Below are 19,870 nucleotides of genomic sequence, written 5' to 3' on the forward strand. Positions count from 1 at the left end.
ACAACACTGAGTGATGGCATGGATGCACTAGTGCACACAGTAGTCAGCAATGTGCTGGTTATTGACAAACTTGAATTTGGTCTAATGACCATTCTGAAAGAAAAAATACGGCTTTAAGTACCTACCGGTAACTAAGAAAGATAATGCAGGTAACAGTCTGATTAATCAAAGCTGTCCTGACTTCTGCTCCAGCAGTATGTCCACGCTGCAGCATTCTGTATAAAACTTGATTGTCAGTCTTCAAGGGTGCTCAATTTGTCCACAGTACCTTATCCCAATACGTTCAGGAATAGGCTTCAGTTAAGCTCTATTATGAAACGTTTCATAAAACGTCAAAGTTCAGCCCCTGATTCTCAAATAGGTGACCGGGTGCCAAATCCAGTCCACAACATATTTTCATGTGGCTGATTTAACATTTAGTAGATTAAGAGAAAGCCATTGGAATTTGTAAAGATTGTGTTACGATACTATTTAAATATATGCACGCATGACTAAATCACTTTGGATAAAATCGTCTCATATAATAGACCGTTTGAAAGAGGTTGGTCATATGACGCAGCGCAAGAGTTCTCTACCCGTTATGGAGATTGGGGTCAAGGCATCCCATTGGTCGAGTTTCTGCCCAACTAGATGTCCAGGTGTTGCATTGCATCAACCAATGGTTGTGTTCTACGTCATCGACTGTGCAGTCGTCAGATAGCTATGGTCATGTTCCCCTGCTCAGACGTTGCTGATGCATGCCAGATCTTACAATGCCTAGATAGGTATTTTACGTATCAGCTAACCACATATGTTATAGCAATCTGGTGCCCGATGGCACTGTCGATGACGTGACACGCAACCATTGGTTGATGCGTGCAAATTCTTTACAGGGGAACACGACCATGATGTGGTTAGCTGATTTGTTCAATACCTATCCAGGCGTTGTAAGATCTGGCATGCGTGTACAATGTTGAAGGCTTTTCAATTAGCATGAGATACATTTCTATCCCTATTTCAACCATAATACTGCCACTGCTATTAATGATGCTGTCTCTACAGAGCATAAGCAAGCAAGCAATAACGTTTAAATTACAATCACAACGCCTATTATTGATTTACTGCTGTATACAATTTTTTCTGGTTTGACCCCAAAAAATATTTCCTTATTGTTGAAACCATGGCATAGGGTTGGGGGAAGAAAGATCCACTCTTCACTTCCGTTTTTCCCATGCACCGGTATACATGTATCGAGTTGTTGGCTTAAATATCTGTCACTCATTAATTTGAGGCTTCCTATTAGCTCGAGATCATGGGCTTAGGCGGATGTTATCGGCGTGGCACACTGTTGGGGGCGGGGTTGAAGGGTCGGACAGGAAAAGAGAAGGAAGGCGAGGACATCTGTAACGAAAACGGTACTTAAACGAGGAAATGTAACCTATTTATAACAGTGTTATTGCTCACCTTGAAAATAGATAATTTATTAAGTAAATATTTGAATGAGGCTTTAAACGTTTTCTGTAGCCAAGATGACATGAGGCTAGAGTATTACGAGAGACCGCTATTAGCTAACATTAGATGGCTAAATTAGCTAGCCTTAATGACGGAAACGAACGAACAATTGAAATGAAAAGACTCCTTGTTTCAGACACCACCAGTTAGAGCTGGACAGGCAAAGTTATCAGGTCATCATAGCCAGGTATACAGTGACATCATCACCCTTGTGAAGTTAGCAACACACTCTGGTCTGGAAGCTAGCAACTATTCGCACTAGTGCCTGCCCTGGGCAAGATCTCTACGCTAACTCGCTAGCCACCGCTGACAAGTGGTTTAATTTTCGTAACCGTCGTCCACCGACACAGCATATGTTACACATGGGCGTTTTTAAATAGGAAAATCATTGTAACTAGCTATTTGTTTGTCCAACTAGCTAACACTTACTGAGTTGACGTGAAGTAAAGGAGGAAATTAACTAGTTATTAGTTTGGGTGCGGCGTGTTGTTGTTGTTGAGGCCATTCATCCAACGGCTAGCTGGATGGCAAGCAGTGTTTTCTGCTGGTAGTCTGCTCTTGTTTAGTCGCGATAGTGTCACTGTTTTGAGGTATTATGGGTAATTTCATGTGAACATGGAACAAAAATGTCCATACATTTATTTACCTGAAATTCAGTAGTTAGGCCTAGAAAGATAGCTGACATGGCATGTATTTGCATTTTTATCTGAATTTGAATATTGGTTATTTACGAAATAATGAATCAAAGTTTGGTTATTTAAAAAAATATATTTTTACAAGTTTGGTTATCATAAACGTTTGGGTTTACAGGCCTCCAACACTAATGGATTGAAAAGCACTGCGCAATGTTGCCTAATGAATCAGACTGTGATACCCCTGGTTACACAGTCTGGGATTAATGCAATACATTTGTTTGGAAAATGTCCTCATGAGTTCTACATGCCAGAATGTTGAATACAATTTAATTTTAACTTACTCTACCGGTTGTCTGTGTGGTTTGTCCTTTTGCAGATAGGAATTTGAGAAAAAATATCCACAGGGATATTGTGCGCATGCTTCAGGTGAAGAGCAAACAAATCCAGACCCGTGTTTTGATGTCGGTTTAATAATAATTTAATGTGAAGATTTTGTCAAATTTCCTAAGGCAGAGGGACGAAATCAGCGGACAACGGGTAGAGTATGTTCAAATTAAGTTTATTCAACATTCTGACTTGTAAAGGGACTATTTGTTTTGTTTTTTATCTAAATGTTAGAGATGAGTGGAAGTTTATACTGGGATTCGTAGAGGCAATGTAGCCTCTTTGCTCCAGGAGACTTGTACACATTGGGCTCCCATCGCTGAAGGCTACAGCCCGTATCCCCGAAAACATATTTACCAGCCCTCTATTTGACCTATTTCCTAGGAATTTCCCGTCACCGAAGGCAAATCTATAGTCTAATTCGGAATGCCTTACAAGTCGGTATGGGTTATACAATGTGTGAAAAAAACTTTTATATCCAACTTTTCCAGAGTTTACCAAATTAATTCCATATTTCCCTAAAGGTGCGCTGGGATCTCGCGCAGCAACTATTACGGACTAAAGGGACTAGGCAGTGAGCTTCGGAAAATGAGGATTTAAACATTATTTTACCGAAGTAGTTAACACATTGTATAACGTGTACTGACTGGTAAGGCATTTCGGCTTATAGATTTTACTTCGGTGACTGGATTTTTAAAAAGGAAATAGGTAAACCCAGAGGCCTGGTAAATATGTTTTCGGGGATATGGGATGTAGCCTTCAGCGACGGGAGCCCAATGTGTACAGGACTCCTGGAGCGAAGGGTCTATGTGCAATGGAAATTCTCCATTGGATGTTCTTAGTCCAGGAGGACTAAGCTAAATGTTTCAGATGTACATATTCTGTAGCCTTACACAGTCTGTAGTCACTGGAGCTGAAGTTGATGGCTGGCTTTCATGTGTCCTTTGGGGCCAAAGTGGGAATGCTCGTCGAACATCTCATTCCAAAATCATGGGCGTTAATATGGAGTTGATCCCCCCTTTGCTGCTATAACAGCCTCCACTCTTCTAGGAAGGCTTTCCACAAGATGTTGGAACATTGCTGTGGGGACTTACATTCATTCAGCCACAAGAGCATTAGTGAGGTTGGGCGATTTAGGCCTGGCTCGCAGTCGGCTTTCCAATTCATCCCAGAGGTGTTCAATGGGTTTGAGGTCAGGGCTCTGTGTAGGTCAGTCGAGTTCTTCCACACTAATTTCGACAAACCATTTCTGTATGGACCTCACTTTGTGCATGGGGGCATTGTCATGCTGAAACAGGAAAGGGCCTTCCCCAAACTGTTGCCACAAAGTTGGAAGCACAGAATTGTCTAGAATGTCATTGTATGCTGTAGCGTTAAGATTTCCCTTCACTGGAACTAAGGGGCCTAGCCCGAACTATGAAAAACAGCCCCAGACCATTTATTCCTCCTCCACCAAATTTTACAGTTGGCACTATGCATTAGGGCAGGTAGCGTTTTGCTGGCATCTGCCAAACCCAGATTCATCCATCGGACTGCCAGATGGTGAAGCGTGATTCATCACTCCAGAGAACGCCTTTCCATTGCTCCAGAGTCCAATGGCGGAGAGCTTTACACCACCACAAGGAGAGAGGTTCAATTGTTGTGAAGAAGGCGTCAGGGCGCCCAAGAAAGTCCAGCAAGCGCCAGGACCGTCTCCTAAAGTTGATTCAGCTGTTGGATCGGGGCACCACCAGTGCAGAGCTTGCTCAGGAATGGCAGCAGGCAGGTGTGAGTGCATCTGCACGCACAGTGAGGCAAAGACTTTTGGAGGATGGCCTGGCATCAAGAAGGGCAGCGAGGAAGCCACTTCTCTTTAGGAAAAACATCAGGGACAGACTGATATTCTGCAAAAGGTACAGGGATTGGACTGCTGAGGACTGGGGTAGTCATTTTCTGTGATGAATCCCCTTTCCGATTGTTTGGGGCATTTGGAAAATACCTTGTCCGGAGAAGACAAGGTGAGCGCTACCATCAGTCCTGTGTCATGCCAACAGTAAAGCATCCTGAGACCATTCATGTGTGGGGTTGCTTCTCAGCCAAGGGAGTGGGCTCACTCACAATTTTGCCTAAGACACCGCCATGAATAAAGAATGGTACCAACACATCCTCCGAGAGCAACTTCTCCCAACCATCCAAGAACAGTTTGGTGACGACCAATGCCTTTTCCAGCATGATGGAGCACCTTGCCATAAGGCAAAAGTGATAACTAAGTGGCTCGGGGAACAAAACATCGAAATGTTGTGTCCATGGCCAGGAAACTCCCCAGACCTTAATCCCATTGAGAATTTGTGGTGGATCCTCAAGAGGCGGGTGGACAAACAAAAACCCACAAATTCTGACAAACTCCAAGCATTGATTATGCAAGAATGGGCTGCCATCAGTCAGGATGTGGCCCAGAAGTTAGACAGCATGTCAGGGCAGATTGCAGAGGTCTTGAAAAAGAAGGGTAAACACTGCAAATATTGACTCTTTGCATAAACTAAATGTAATTGTCAATAAAAGCCTTTGACACTTATGGAATGCTTGTAATTATACTTCAGTATACCATAGTAACATCTGACAAAAATATCTCATAACACTGAAGCAGCGAACTTTGTGAAGACCAATACTTGTCATTCTCAAAACGTTTGACTATGACTGTGTGTGTGTGATATATATATATATATATATGTGGTCCTCTGTAGCTCAACTGGTAGAGCACGGCGCTTGTAACGCCAAGGTAGTGGGTTCGATCCCCGGGACCACCCATACACAAAAATGTATGCACGCATGACTGTAAGTCGCTTTGGATAAAAGCGTCTGCTAAATGGCATATTATATTATTATATATATATTTTTTTATTTATTTATATTGAACAAAAATATAAACGCAACAATTTCAAAGATTTTACAGAGTTACAGTTCATAGAACGAAATAAATAAATTAGGCCCTAATCTATGGATTTCACATGACTGGGCAGGGGCGCAGCCATGGGTGGGCCTGGAGGCCCACCTACTTGGGAGCCAGGCCCAGCCAATAAGAATGAGTTTTTCCCCACAAAAGGGCTTTATTACAGACATAAATGCTCCTCAGCACCCCCCCTCCTCAGACGATCCAGCAGGTGAAGAAGCCGGATGTGGAGGTCCTGGGCTGGCGTGGTTACACGTGGTCTGCGGTTGTGAGGCCGGTTGGACGTACTGCCAAATTCTTTAAAATGACAGAGGTGGCATATGGTAGAGAAATTAACATTAAATTATCTGCCAACAGCTCTGTTGGACATTCCTGCAGTCAGCATGCCAATTGCACGCTCATTCTAAACTTGAGACATCTGTGGCGTTGTGCATTGCACCTTGTCCCCAGCACAAGGTGCACCTGTGTAACGATCATGCTGTTTAATCAGCTTCTTGATATGCTACACCGGTCAGGTGGATGGATTATCTTGGCAAAGGAGAAATGCTTACTAACAGGGATGTAAACCAATTTGTGCACAACATTTGAGAGAAATAAGCTTTACATGGGACTAACACTTTACATGTTGCGTTTTATATTTTTGTTCTGTAATATTGATTTGCTTGGTTGTGTTGCTATATTATCACTGTGAAACTCAAAATAGTTTTTCCAAAAAAATGTCACTTTTGCTGGATTAGCACTTTAACAGACATTTTCTTGCAGATGGCTGCGATCCGTAAGAAACTGGTGATCGTTGGTGATGGCGCTTGTGGGAAGACCTGTCTGTTGATAGTCTTCAGTAAAGACCAGTTCCCTGAGGTCTACGTACCTACAGTGTTTGAGAACTATGTGGCAGATATTGAGGTGGACAGTAAGCAGGTGAGATTGTACTGTTAGTCACACAGTTTGCCATCAAGACATACTTTGAAGCACAATTTATATGTGGAAGTCTTATGGTTTGCACATTTTGATAGGTAATCATTTATTCAGAGCAAATTGCAGTGTTTGGCCAAACAGCAGTGTAACTGTGAATATCTGCTCTCCATGTGGGTTCTAGGTGGAACTGGCCCTCTGGGACACAGCCGGACAGGAGGACTACGACAGACTAAGGCCTCTCTCCTACCCCGACACTGATGTCATCCTCATGTGCTTTTCCATAGATAGCCCTGACAGCTTGGGTAAGACCTTGGTGACTGTAATGTTCATATATGTCTTACATGGTAAATGCAACAAATGATCGTATCACTTGCAGCAGTTTCCTAAAATGATCCCCTGTGTCTGAAACAGAGAATATCCCAGAGAAGTGGACCCCTGAAGTAAAGCACTTCTGTCCAAATGTGCCCATCATTCTTGTGGGTAATAAGAAGGACTTGCGGAATGACGAGCACACACGTCGGGAGTTAGCAAAAATGAAGCAGGTACAGTATGCATTATGAAATCTTATTATGGAATTTTATCAAGTAGACTCATTGCCCTGATCCATTGAGGATATTTTTTAATTGAACATTGAAATTGAACAAACCATGGACATTTGTTTTAACGTGGTTGTGTTGCCTTATAAGCTACCTTCACTTCATGTACTGTTTGCGGTTGTCTAATTATACACAGGTTCAGAGGTTTTTGTTTTGTTCAGTTGGTTTATCCAACATGCTAGTTACGTTTTTGTTTGGCTTGTTGTAATGATTGGTGGTTTAGTATGTCACAAAGGATGCCAACCATAGAATGCCTCTGAAAACGTTTCCACCTCTGACACATGAACAGGAACCAGTGAAGCCAGAGGAGGGCCGGGACATGGCTAACCGCATCAACGCGTTTGGTTACTTGGAGTGCTCGGCCAAGACGAAAGATGGTGTGAGGGAGGTGTTTGAGATGGCCACCAGGGCGGCGCTGCAGGCCAAGAAACGCGGCAAGAAGAATGCCTGCCTCCTGCTATAGAGAGCTGGGGAAGGAGGGGAGGGGAAAACCAATCAGGCCAAGGAAAACGCTGCACCCCTCTGTCTCCCTCTGGAAGGGTGGGGGAGGTTCGAGGTGGGCAAGGGAGAAAAAGATAATTAAACAAGGAGGAATGGAGAAGAAGGTCAAATGTAACGAAAAGGGGAGTTTACATTTTTAAGGCCAAGGTGATCGCCAATCGGCTTTCAGTATAAGATTTTTTATTCGGTCTTGGATGACTAGAAGGGTAAAGCAAAAAACACAATATCTCTCTGGTAAACTTATGTCTGAGCGTGGTGGTGATCTCTGAGGGAAGGGATAAGATTGGTGTTCTTGATCGGGTCATAAACCCCAGCGCTATTGCCCTGGTTCATAGAGCGGAGCATCATCAGAGAAAAAGGGTGATTCATTACATCAGAATGGATGTATGTTCTCCTGACTCTCTTTGACCTCATTGGCTTGCAGTGTGTCTGTCTGCGCTTGTCTTTCATTTCTGTCCAGCCATACCATAGGTGTTTATTTTCTTTGTTCTCCCTATGGATAGACTAACCCTATCCTTGCATGGACCAGCACCTCCTTCTATGATATCATTTAGTTCTATCAATAATATAGTTCACTTGATACAAGCAATTTTGATTTATTTAAATAGCTAAATATTTTTATTTGACTTTGACTATATAATTCATATTAAAATGCATACAATAATAATGATAAACTGATTTTTGTTAGTTTTATAAGCCTGTTCATGAATTGTAATGAACAATTATTTTAGAATTTGGTTTTGTCATAAGTTGGGCTCAAGTCAGATAAATATATACATTTGATGTGGACTGTCAGACACTGGTTTGAAAGGGGAGTATGACTTTTGTATTAAGTGATATTAAGTTCAGCAAATTTGGTATTTTCCGCTTGCAGATTGTTTTTGCCTGCATGACAGGCTGTTATTGGGAGTGAGTTTTTAATGTTGACCTATTTCTCACTCCCTCCAGTCCACTCCTCACTCCATGTCTTTCTAACAACTGTTGATGATGGCTTATGGCTTATCCTGTACCAGTTATGCATATTTAACAAATCTAGTAACTTTAGAATGAAAGGTTAAAAATAAAAGGTAAAATGCTTGAAAAGTAATTAATGAATAAGAATGACAAGATGTCAAACTATTAAATGCAAGTAACTTCTTTAAAAAATATCTTGGTCATTTGTGAGGGGGGAGGGGTATTGTATACAAATGCATCCTCACATTTCCTCAGTCCTTTTAAATGTACTCTAAGAAAATAAATTGTTTTAGGGAATAATTGGTTGTGTCGTTCATTCATGTTTCATGCCTCAACACAATCACATGATGTGCATAGAATTTATAAGATTATCAGTTACAAAACATTTCACAGAATAGATCAAGGCATCTAGAAAAGGAGTGGGTCTCCTGACCATCCTTCATCACGTTACCGTTCCATAGTTTTCACTTCAGTATTTACAAAGTGTGGTGTAGTCCAGTAACAAACTCCTTTTAATAGTGCTCTGAAAAAAAGATGACAGTCAGATTTGTCTTGAATCTTCTGCTGTTCTTCTTGGTGTTTAAAGAATTTACAATTGCACTACTGTTAATAATCTTTAGAACTATACTGAACAAAAATATAAATGCAACATGCAACAATTTCAAAGACTTTACTGAGTAACAGTTCATATAAGGAAATCAGTCAATTGAAATAAATTCTTTAGGCCCCAATCTATGGATTTCACATGACTGGGAATACAGATATGCATCTGTTGGTCACAGATACCTTTAAAAAAAGAAGGTAGGGGCGTGGATCAGAAAACCAGCCAGTATCTGGTGTGACCATTTGCCTCATGCAGCGTGACACATCTCCTTCGCATATAGTTGATCAGGCTGTTGATTGTGGCCTGTGGAATGTTGTCGCACTCCTCTTTAATGGCTGTGCGAAGTTGCTGGATATTGGCGGGAGCTGAAACACTGTCATAGACTTCGATCCAGAGCATCCCAAACATGCTCAATGGGTGACATGTCTGAGTATGCAGGCCATGGTAGAACTGGGACATTTTCACCTTCCAGGAATTGTTTACACAATGTTGACATCAGCAAACCGCTCGCCCACACGACACATTTGTGAGGCCGGTTGGTTGGATGTACTGTCAAATTCTCTAAAACAACGTTGGAGGCGGCGTAGGGTTGAGAAATTAACATGAAATGATCTGGTAAGCGCTCTGGTGGACATTCCTGCAGTCAGCATGCCAACTGCACGCTCCCTAAAAACTTGAGACATCTGTGGCATTGTGTAGTGTGACAAAACTGCACATTTTAGAGTGGCCTTTTATTGTCCCCAGCAAAGGTGAAATATTCACTAACAGGGATGTAAACACACTTGTGCGCAACATTTGAAAGAAATCAGCTTTGTGCATATGGAAAATTTCAGGGATCTTTTATTTCAGATCATGAAACATGGGACAAACGCTTTACATGTCGCATTTATATTTTTGTTCAGTGTATGTTCTCCTGTGTCATTTATGTACTGATACAAACCTGTGTCGGGTTGTATGTAGGAGTGTCTGATGAGGAAGTCTAGGACCACCATGGCACAGTTGGGCTTGAAGTCGTCACTGACCAGCACTTCTTTCACCTGAAAACAACACATTGTAGGCCTACTTGAATTCTTTCTTCATGGGCCAGACATAAGAACCATCATGCAGGACTGGAGGTGCTCAAAAGTAGAGTGGTTGACCTTGTCCATGGAGTAGAGGTAGAAATCTTGTACCTCCCCATCCCCTATCCTAAGCTTGAACTCAGGAGGTAGCGGCCAAGTCGAACACAAACTGGCTTTCTGGAAACACCCCCTCCTCATCCTCATATGTAGAGCTATGAGAGAAGACACAGGGGATATTGAAATACTGTGGATGAGAATGTAGGCCTACGTAAAAGCATGCAAAGAGACAACATTCTCAATGAGACACTGCAGAGTGCTGCCCACTCATTTTACATTTACATTTTAGTCATTTAGCAGACGCTCTTATCCAGAGCGACTTACATGAGCAATTAGGATTAAGTGGGCACATCAACAGATTTTTCACCTAGTCGGCTCGGGGATTAGAACCAGCAACCTTTCGGTTACTGGCACAACGCTCTTAACCACTAAATGACCTGCCGCCCCCACTCCTGTTGAGACATCAATCAACTCACTGTGCTCACGGGGCATGCAGTCTCTGCTATGTCTGCTGGGATGCAGGCCTCCTGCTCACATTCCTTGATCGTTTTTCACAATGATACCTGCTACTAGACCCCCAGCTGCCTGAAAACATGGTGGAAGAGCATTATCAAACCACAGTTTGCCATTCACTGAAATAAAAGTAAAAAAAAAGTAAAATATAAAATCAACAAGTGCTGACCAGGTTGTCCAGTTTTCCAGGGTAGGTCTGCTTGGTCATGGATCGTCATCCCACCCACATCCTGAGTTCCCCATTTTCATCCTGACAGTACCCTTTAATATGGACTCCATACAGTTTCACTCCAAAAAGGCATACAAAGACAATGTTTATGGGGCATGCAATGGCAAGGGAAACACTGGGATTGTTTTCTATTGTTATTGCTTAGGACAGGACTTACTTGTGGCCGATCTCTCCATACACATTAGTGGAGTGTCGCAGATCTCTCCATACACAGTAGTGGAGTGTCGCAGACTCTGGGCATTACTTCATAATTCTATAGAAAATACACAAATGTAGAAATGTCAAATTTCAGAGTTTGGTTGAATTCTCAGAGTATATTGTAGTAAACATTCCCTCTCACCTCATTTCTCCATCCTTTCAAGACGGTCAGAGAGCCTTCCCTCCTAAGTGGCTGAAGAACAGAATCTACAGCCTCTGACTTCCTCCTATAGAAGTCACAATTCTGGCGCAGAGTAATAGCGCCGCCATGTGGTGGATTGAAGACCTCTGGAAATTGACTAAAAATGGACGCCACTTTGCAAGGCACCCACACAATTTGCTCTCCTCCCACCTCAAACCGATGGCAAGTGGTGCGACTGGAGCATGGGTGATATAAACAGAAATGTTGGCTGCTAGAGAGATGTATTGTAGTATAGGCTAGAATGATAACTTTCGCTATTCAACACACATAGCTAGCCACCGCTTGTCATTCCCTCCCATATATCACAATAGTTTCACTCTGACCTGGCGAATAAAAGTTACTCATTCTGCGAAGCACCTGGAGCATTTGATCGGACCAGGTAGTCATGATTTTTTTTACCTAAGTTGCTGCCATTAGTCCAACGCTATTACGAAGGGTAACATTTTGAGAACAAGATGTAATGATTTCTTTAGCTAGCTACATAGCTAATCTTTTTTTAACTGGCGAATCTGATGTTGCCTAAGTCATATTTCTACGCACAAAACCAGTGACGTATATAAACATAATTGTGCAAAAAAACACACATGAATCGATACATTTCCATTGGTTGAAACAAGCTTCTGCAGCAGACGCGCTCTCAGATGCCGGCTGTAATTTAGACTTCTTCACATTGGCTCTGTCCTGTAAACCCACCTAAGAAATGAAGATACTTTAACATTTTCCATAATATATATCTAATTATGAAATATGAATGGGATCATGATGTGAGATATTCAATCTGTGTGTTTCACAAAATGATGAAGTGATGCCTGGTGTTAACCCCTGCAAATCTTGGAATTTCTCACTCATCTCAAGAGCCTCACCAGGCCTACATTGTGTCCTTTATACAGCAACGACCCATTGTGCTATTCCTTTGTTCTACAATGCAATGCAATTCAATACAGTAACATACAATACAATGGTGATAAGCAATCCTGCTGATATCAATTTCATTGAATTGAAGACTTTCATCTGGATTACTGAAAATCTTTCTTTATTGAAAATATACAGTATTGTGGAGAAGAGTGTTTCCTCCCCTAGGTTAACATTTTAAATAAAATATTATAGGATTATGGGGGGGTTAATCAATTTGTAGTTCAGAAATTCACTTCAAGGACATAACAATATCTTTTGTCTTTAAGGTCCCTTAATAATGCTATGGATAAAAACTAGACCACATACAAGATGTCAACCAAGGCCGATACACATTGAGGATATAACACGTGTTTAGTGGTAGATTCAGCCAAGCAGAAAGAGGTTTTTATTTAAATGTTGTCCAACGTGTTCAGGCAATAATGTGATGGTCTGAGCTAAGAGGAGGTATGAGTATTTTCCTGGGCTGAGAGTCCATGAGTCTTTTGAGTCCTTTACTCAACCCCCTTCATGAATTCCAGGAACTCTGTGGAACAGAATGACACCCACAGCTCATGATGGATCATTTCTTATTGACTGCCCGGATTTGAACTGTGAAAGGTTTTGAATGGATTGCCTAGACGAGTGTCATTGGTACATGTAGCTGACCAAAAAACATACAATTACACATTCTGGAAGTGCCAGCCTGATCTTTTGGCTAAAATTATTGTCTTACCATCATAATCAATCTTTCCGTCATTATTTTTGTCTCCATCCTTCATGAGTTCTTCAATGTCATCCTCAGTGATGGCCTCTCCAGTCGACTCCAGCATGCTTTTCAGCTCCTCCAAATCAATGTAGCCATCTCCGTTTCTGTAAGCAGCATCAATGAGTACACATATCCCTGATAACATTTACATTACTTTTTTTGTTTTCTATATTTTTGTCTTCATAGGTTCCTGTCAGAGTAAGCACAAATGTTTTTTGGCAGCCACTTTGCTTGATATTAGCCTTACTTGTCGAACATGCGGAAAAGTTCGGCCAACTCTTCCTCTGATTTTCCTTTGCTCTCCTCCTTCATGCAGCGCACCATCATCACTAGGAACTCATCAAAGTCTACTGTCCCGCTGCCTGTAACCCCCCCCCCCAACACACACACACACACACACATACACAAGCACGCACGTACGCACACACACACACACACACACACACACACATACACAAGCACGCACGTACGCACACACACACACACACACACACATACACACACACACACACACACCAGCTGTAACATGTGTCTTAATGCTGAAACATAGAAATGTGATGACTTTGGAATTAACATTTTAGACCAGTCTGAAAACTATGTATGAACCACCCCTCAGGCTACCTGACCTAATGACTTTGCCTGAGGTTAATTCATATTGAAGTGAAGGGGATGTAGTTTTGTGTAGTATTGAGTGTTGATACGTTTGTATCCATGGTGACGCACCATCCTCATCCACCTCATCTATCATCTCCTGCAGCTCCTCAGGGGTGGGGTTCTGCCCCAGCATCCTCATCACTTTCCCCAACTCCTTGGTGCTGATGCAGCCGTCCTCCGCACCCTGACATGCAATGTCAAAGGCTGCCTTAAACTCTGTAGGGAAATAGTGGTGAGAAGCGGTTTAAATGGAGCTTATGGGTATTACTAGTGCTTCTCCATAGACATGAATGGTGCAAAAGTAAAGAAGAAATGGTTTGTAAGAGCAATTATTGTGTCCAAAAACCAAGACTCACCATTTTTCTGCTCTTCTGTTAAGTTCTCAACCTGAAGGGAACAGTAGGGAAAGTTACATACTGTATGCAATTTACTCACATTGACAGACAGGGTATAGTGCTTTTGAACTAATCTTAGTCTACTTTATGTGCCTAAATTATGCAGATTGGTTTGCCTCGTTTACATTTATGTTTGACAAATTGTCGACTCATAGTTGGACCACACTGGAGGCCCTTGGTGGCCATTTCCCCATTGTCTTGTCTCTCTTCACCTTTGTTTGCAGTCAGCCCCGAGGCCTCGCAGTGTGTCATATATTCCATCAGTACCCCAGCCCCTTCTCCCTCTCGTTGAACTCAGCCCAAAACCTGTCGAGCACAGCCCCCTACCCCTGGTGCAGTCTGACTAAAATGTCACGCTGCTTTCTTCACTTACTATTCTTGTATTGTGGCGAGGGGGGCTCTGGCACAGATTCTGCTGACAGACATTTGTTTGAGCCGACAGCTGTCTACTCTGTTCTTCTTCCTAACTGTCCTTTGTTCTATATTGTCAGGCAGAGAAATGGCAGAAATCCCATCTAACCTCACAGTATGTCATCTGGGTACTCAGAAAAGATCATGCTGAGCTCAAATGGTCATAATGTCATGCCATGGCAATGAGCTTTTTGTTGTGCAGTTCAAATTGAAATGACCTTTTCAGAATAGCTGGCCTCATAGAATGTGACTAACTTTGTGTTTAACCTTGGTGAATCTTGGCACTTGTAAGTTGTTTATTCAAAAGATACAATGTTGAATTTCCATTGACTTTACAACTCTTTTGGTGAGATAATTTATTCATACACTGTGAACTCTTATCTTAGAAAGACAATGTCCTATTCTCAGAGGGACAATAATGGTCAACACATTCAGAAAAGCTCTGCTGGCCCTTCTCGATTACTCTCCTCTATAAAAAGATGGTGTTGAATGACATTTTCACATGCTTTCCCATCGTATGACCATGTTTAGTTGGGTCTTGACACTCAATATTACTGCACTTACTTTTGACCAATCAATGCCAAGGTGGTAACATGTCTATGTGACTACCAATCCCTTTCCTTTTACGAGCATTTGGTTTGTCAAAGGTACCTTGGGTATACTGAAATCATAATTTACAACTCGGTAGCTCTCGTGAAATATATCTTGAATTGAGGTTGACTGGCAAAACCATTTCTCGCTTCTCACATCTCTTGGAAGCGGATTAGGGCTTTTTGACGTCATCAATGTCTAATTCAGTTGAACAGCTAGAGATGGCTTTCCTCAGGGCCCATTAACCTCTATTCACCTCTGGCTCGTGTCCAGAGAGTGTGTACTGTAATATAATGTGAGCTGGAGCATATAGCCATTGAGTGAAATGTGTTAACCAAAACACCACAGTCATGACGGGCTGTTGTTTTTATATATTCATGTTGACCTCAACAGATATACCACCATCCACAACCTGGGCCAACAAACCGCCAAAGAAAAGGCACGTGATTTCATAACAGTGCCTTGTTTTTCACTCAGCCACAGTACACCCAGGTACGCCAATGAATGAAGATTGAGATCATGTGTCCCTCCTTCCTCCCTAGTATATCAGATGAAGACTCCTAGCTGACCTCAGTCAATCGATTCTAACTGTAGTGTGAATGTGCAGTGAAAAAGACTGTCTATTATTCCAGACTAAAATGATCTAGCATCCCCCTGTGTCAACTAACCCCCACCCTGCAGGTTTTGTCCCTGTGTCTGTACTCACCGCTGCTTTGTATACATCATCCATGGCTGCTGGCCTGTCTTTGTCTCTGTCTCAGTCACTGGAACACACTGACGCTCCCACAAACGCCTCAGACACAGGACAAAGGATAGAAGCAACACCTGCCCCAGCCTTTATTGTTAGGGGCGTGTGGTGTTTAAAAAAACTTCTGACCCCCTCTCTGCGTCATCTCACTGTTCTCATCGAGAGAGAGAGAGAGAGTGAGAACTATAAATAGAGGAAGAACCAGGATGGTCCAACAATAGGAGAGCCTAGACCGCAGCACCTAAATTGGTGATATGTATTGTCTCCAAGCTAGATCTGGAGCAAACGTGATTCCAAGTAGGATTTTTTTTTTTAAGGATGTCAAATCAATACACTTGTTTTTTTTTATCCCACTGTGGTTGTCTTGGACATAAGAGCATTTTTCTGTGCAAAATAATGATCTTTCACAGACAAGATTTTGTGTTTTGTTGGGGATTTCGTGGCCTTTTACGCTGTGGTCTGTGGGGAAAGAAAGTAGTTCCAATCAGTATCTTCCAGCAGGGATCCTGTACTTTTTATGTGTTGTACTTGCACTTTGTCGCTCATTCGGCTATGGAGATAATAGTGAACACTGTGTATGAAATGTATACAAATAGTCAGTTTAAGCTAAAGATCTCAGTTTTTTTGCATCTGCCTATGTCGGCCTTCTGCATCTGCGGTGGAAGGTAGCCTAGCTACAGCAGTGTTTGTCAGACCATGAGACATCCCAAAAATCTGGCTTCTCACGAAAACGTCTGTAGCGTCCGAAAGGTTTGGAAAACTAATATGACCACTCTATGGAAAAGATTAGACTCCCACGAACACGATGGTTATCTCCGTTTTTCTCTACGATCCCCACAAGTGTCACAGGACTAGTCTGAATGTCACCCGGGACCAGTTAAAACAATTAGTATGGAGATAGTTTTGTGCCAACAAAGAAAGGGGTTAAATATGTGTCCAAAAAATATATACAGTGGGGAGAACAAGTATTTGATACACTGCCGATTTTGCAGGTTTTCCTACTTACAAAGCATGTAGAGGTCTGTAATTTTTATCATAGGTACACTTCAACTGTGAGAGACGGAATCTAAAACAAAAATCCAGAAAATCACATTTTATGATTTTTAAGTAATTAATTTGCATTTTATTGCATGACATAAGTATTTGATACATCAGAAAAGCAGCACTTAATGGTACAGAAACCTTTGTTTGCAATTACAGAGATCATATGTTTCCTGTAGGTCTTGACCAGGTTTGCACACACCGCAGCAGGGATTTTGGCCCACTCCTCCATACAGACCTTCTCCAGATCCTACAGGTTTCGGGGCTGTCGCTGGGCAATACGGACTTTCAGCTCCCTCCAAAGATTTTCCATTGGGTTCAGCTCTGGAGACTGGCTAGGCCACTCCAGGACCTTGAGATGCTTCTTACGGAGCCACTCCTTAGTTGCCCTGGCTGTGTGTTTCGGGTCGTTGTCATGCTGGAAGACCCAGCCACGACCCATCTTCAATGCTCTTACTGAGGGAAGGAGGTTGTTGGCCAAGATCTCGCGATACATGGCCCCATCCATCCTCCCCTCAATACGGTGCAGTCGTCCTGTCAACTTTGCAGAAAAGCATCCCCAAAGAATGATGTTTCCACCTCCATGCTTCACGGTTGGGATGGTGTTCTTGGGGTTGTACTCATCCTTCTTCTTTCTCCAAACACGGCGAGTGGAGTTTAGACCAAAAAGCTCTATTTTTGTCTCATCAGACCACATGACCTTCTCCCATTCCTCCTCTGGATCATCCAGATGGTCATTGGCAAACTTCAGACGGGCCTGGACATGCGCTGGCTTGAGCAGGGGGACCTTGCGTGCGCTGCAGGATTTAAATCCATGATGGCATAGTGTGTTACTAATGGTTTTCTTTGAGACTGTGGTCCCAGCTCTCTTCAGGTCATTGACCAGGTCCTGCCGTGTAGTTCTGGGCTGATCCCTCACCTTCCTCATAATCATTGATGCCCCACGAGGTGAGATCTTGCATGGAGCCCCAGACTGAGGGTGATTGACCGTCATCTTGAACTTCTTCCATTTTCTAATAATTGCGCCAACAGTTGTTACCTTCTCACCAAGCTGCTTGCCTATTGTCCTGTAGCCCATCCCAGCCTTGTGCAGGTCTATAATTGTATCCCTGATGTCTTTACACAGCTCTCTGTTCTTGGCCATTGTGGAGAGGTTGGAGTCTGTTTGATTGAGTGTGTGGACAGGTGTCTTTTATACAGGTAACGAGTTCAAACAGGTGCAGTTAATACAGGTAATGAGTGGAGAACAGGAGGGCTTCTTAAAGAAAAACTAACAGGTCTCTGAGAGCCGGAATTCTTACTGGTTGGTAGGTGATCAAATACTTATGTCATGCAATAAAATGCAAATTAATTACTTAAAAATCATACAATGTGTTTTTCTGGATACTCCGCTACACGCGACGAGCATGTGTCCCTGGTGCGCAAGGTGCTTGGTAGACTGTTGGAGCATGACCTGTACGTTAAGGCTGAGAAATGTCTGTTCTTCAGACAGTCCGTCTCCTTCTTAGGATACCGCTTGTCAGAGTCAGGGGTCGAGATGGAGTGTGACCGCATTTCAGCCGTGCGTAATTGGCCGACTCCTACCACGGTAAAGGAGGTGCAGAGATTTTTGGGTTTTGCCAACTACTACCAGAGATTTATCCGGGGCTTTGGCCAGGTAGCAGCTCCCATAACCTCTTTGCTAAAGGGCGGTTCGGTGCGCCTGCAGTGGTCAGCGGAGGCGAACAGGGCTTTTGGTCAGCTGAAGGCGCTGTTCACCACGGCTCCCGTGCTGGCTCATCCGGATCCGTCCTTGCAATTCATAGTCGAGGTGGACGCGTCCGAGGCGGGGATAGGAGCTGTACTGTCTCAGCGCTCGGGTACGCCTCCCAAACTCCGCCCCTGTGCTTTCTTCTCGAAGAAACTCAGCCCGGCGGAGCAAAACTACGACGTGGGGGATCGGGAGCTGTTAGCTGTTGTGAAAGCTCTTAAGGTGTGGAGACATTGGCTTGAGGGGGCTAAACACCCTTTTCTCATTTTGACTGACCACCGCAATCTGGAGTACATTTGGGCAGCGAGGAGACTGAATCCTCGTCAGGCAAGGTGGGCCATGTTTTTCACGCGTTTTGTGTTCACCCTATCGTATAGACCAGGTTCCCAGAATGCTAAGGCAGACGCTCTGTCCCGGCTATATGACTCAGAGGATCGGACCAGGGAGCCTACTCCCATACTTCTGGCTTCTTGTCTGGTGGCGCCGGTGGTATGGGAGGTTGACGCGGACATCGAGCGGGCGTTACGCACAGAGCCCACTCCCCCCCAGTGTCCAGTGGGTCGTGCGTACGTTCAGTCCGAGGTTCGCGATCGTTTGATTTATTGGGCTCACACGTCACCTGCTTCTGGCCATCCTGGCATTGGTCGGACAGTGCGCTGTCTTAGTGGGAAGTACTGGTGGCCCACCTTAGCTCAGGACGTGAGGGTTTATGTTTCTTCCTGTTCGGTGTGCGCTCAGTGCAAGGCACCTAGACACCTGCCCAGAGGTAAATTACAACCTCTCCCCGTTCCACAGCGGCCATGGTCACACCTATCGGTGGACTTTGTTACAGATCTTCCTCCGTCACAGGGTAACACCACGATCCTGGTCGTTGTGGATCGGTTTTCTAAGTCCTGTCGTCTCATTCCTTTGCCCGGTCTCCCTACTGCCCTACAGACCGCAGAGGCCCTGTTTACACACGTCTTCCGGCACTACGGGGTGCCTGAGGATATAGTGTCTGATCGGGGTCCCCAGTTCACATCGAGGGTCTGGAAGGCGTTTATGGACCATCTGGGGGTCTCGGTCAGCCTGACCTCAGGTTTTCACCCCGAGAGTAATGGGCAGGTGGAAAGAGTAAACCAGGATGTGGGTAGGTTTCTGAGGTCGTATTGCCAGGACCGGCAGGGGGATTGGTCAGTTTACATCCCCTGGGCAGAAATGGCTCAAAATTCCCTCCGCCACTCCTCCACTGACCTGTCTCCCTTTCAGTGTGTACTAGGTTACCAGCCGGTCCTGGCACCGTGGCATCAGAGCCAGATCGAGGCTCCTGCGGTGGATGAATGGTTTCGGTGCTCGGAGGAGACATGCAACG

At 43.6% G+C, this 19,870-nt stretch overlaps 2 protein-coding genes across 2 annotated transcripts; one reads left to right on the top strand and one right to left on the bottom strand.

Annotated features, from left to right (window-relative positions):
- Nucleotides 1-1,291: 1,291 nt before the first annotated feature.
- LOC121545542 (rho-related GTP-binding protein RhoA-C) lies at nt 1,292-8,705 on the top strand. Its single transcript, XM_041856141.1, has 5 exons — nt 1,292-1,394; nt 6,202-6,357; nt 6,536-6,656; nt 6,766-6,896; nt 7,240-8,705. The coding sequence occupies exons 2-5, from the start codon at nt 6,202-6,204 to the stop codon at nt 7,411-7,413; spliced, it is 582 nt and encodes a 193-aa protein (XP_041712075.1). The 5' UTR covers nt 1,292-1,394; the 3' UTR covers nt 7,414-8,705.
- A 3,964-nt stretch (nt 8,706-12,669) lies between these two features.
- Nucleotides 12,670-15,822, bottom strand: LOC121545543 (troponin C, slow skeletal and cardiac muscles). The gene is made up of 6 exons (XM_041856142.1): nt 15,687-15,822; nt 13,940-13,970; nt 13,653-13,799; nt 13,177-13,291; nt 12,897-13,033; nt 12,670-12,707 (listed from the first exon to the last, which is right to left on the bottom strand). The coding sequence occupies exons 1-6, from the start codon at nt 15,708-15,710 to the stop codon at nt 12,676-12,678; spliced, it is 486 nt and encodes a 161-aa protein (XP_041712076.1). The 5' UTR covers nt 15,711-15,822; the 3' UTR covers nt 12,670-12,675.
- Between the last annotated feature and the right edge of the window lie 4,048 nt (nt 15,823-19,870).

The sequence above is a fragment of the Coregonus clupeaformis genome, chromosome 30, assembly GCF_020615455.1.
Source record: "Coregonus clupeaformis isolate EN_2021a chromosome 30, ASM2061545v1, whole genome shotgun sequence".
Lineage (NCBI taxonomy): Eukaryota > Metazoa > Chordata > Actinopteri > Salmoniformes > Salmonidae > Coregonus > Coregonus clupeaformis.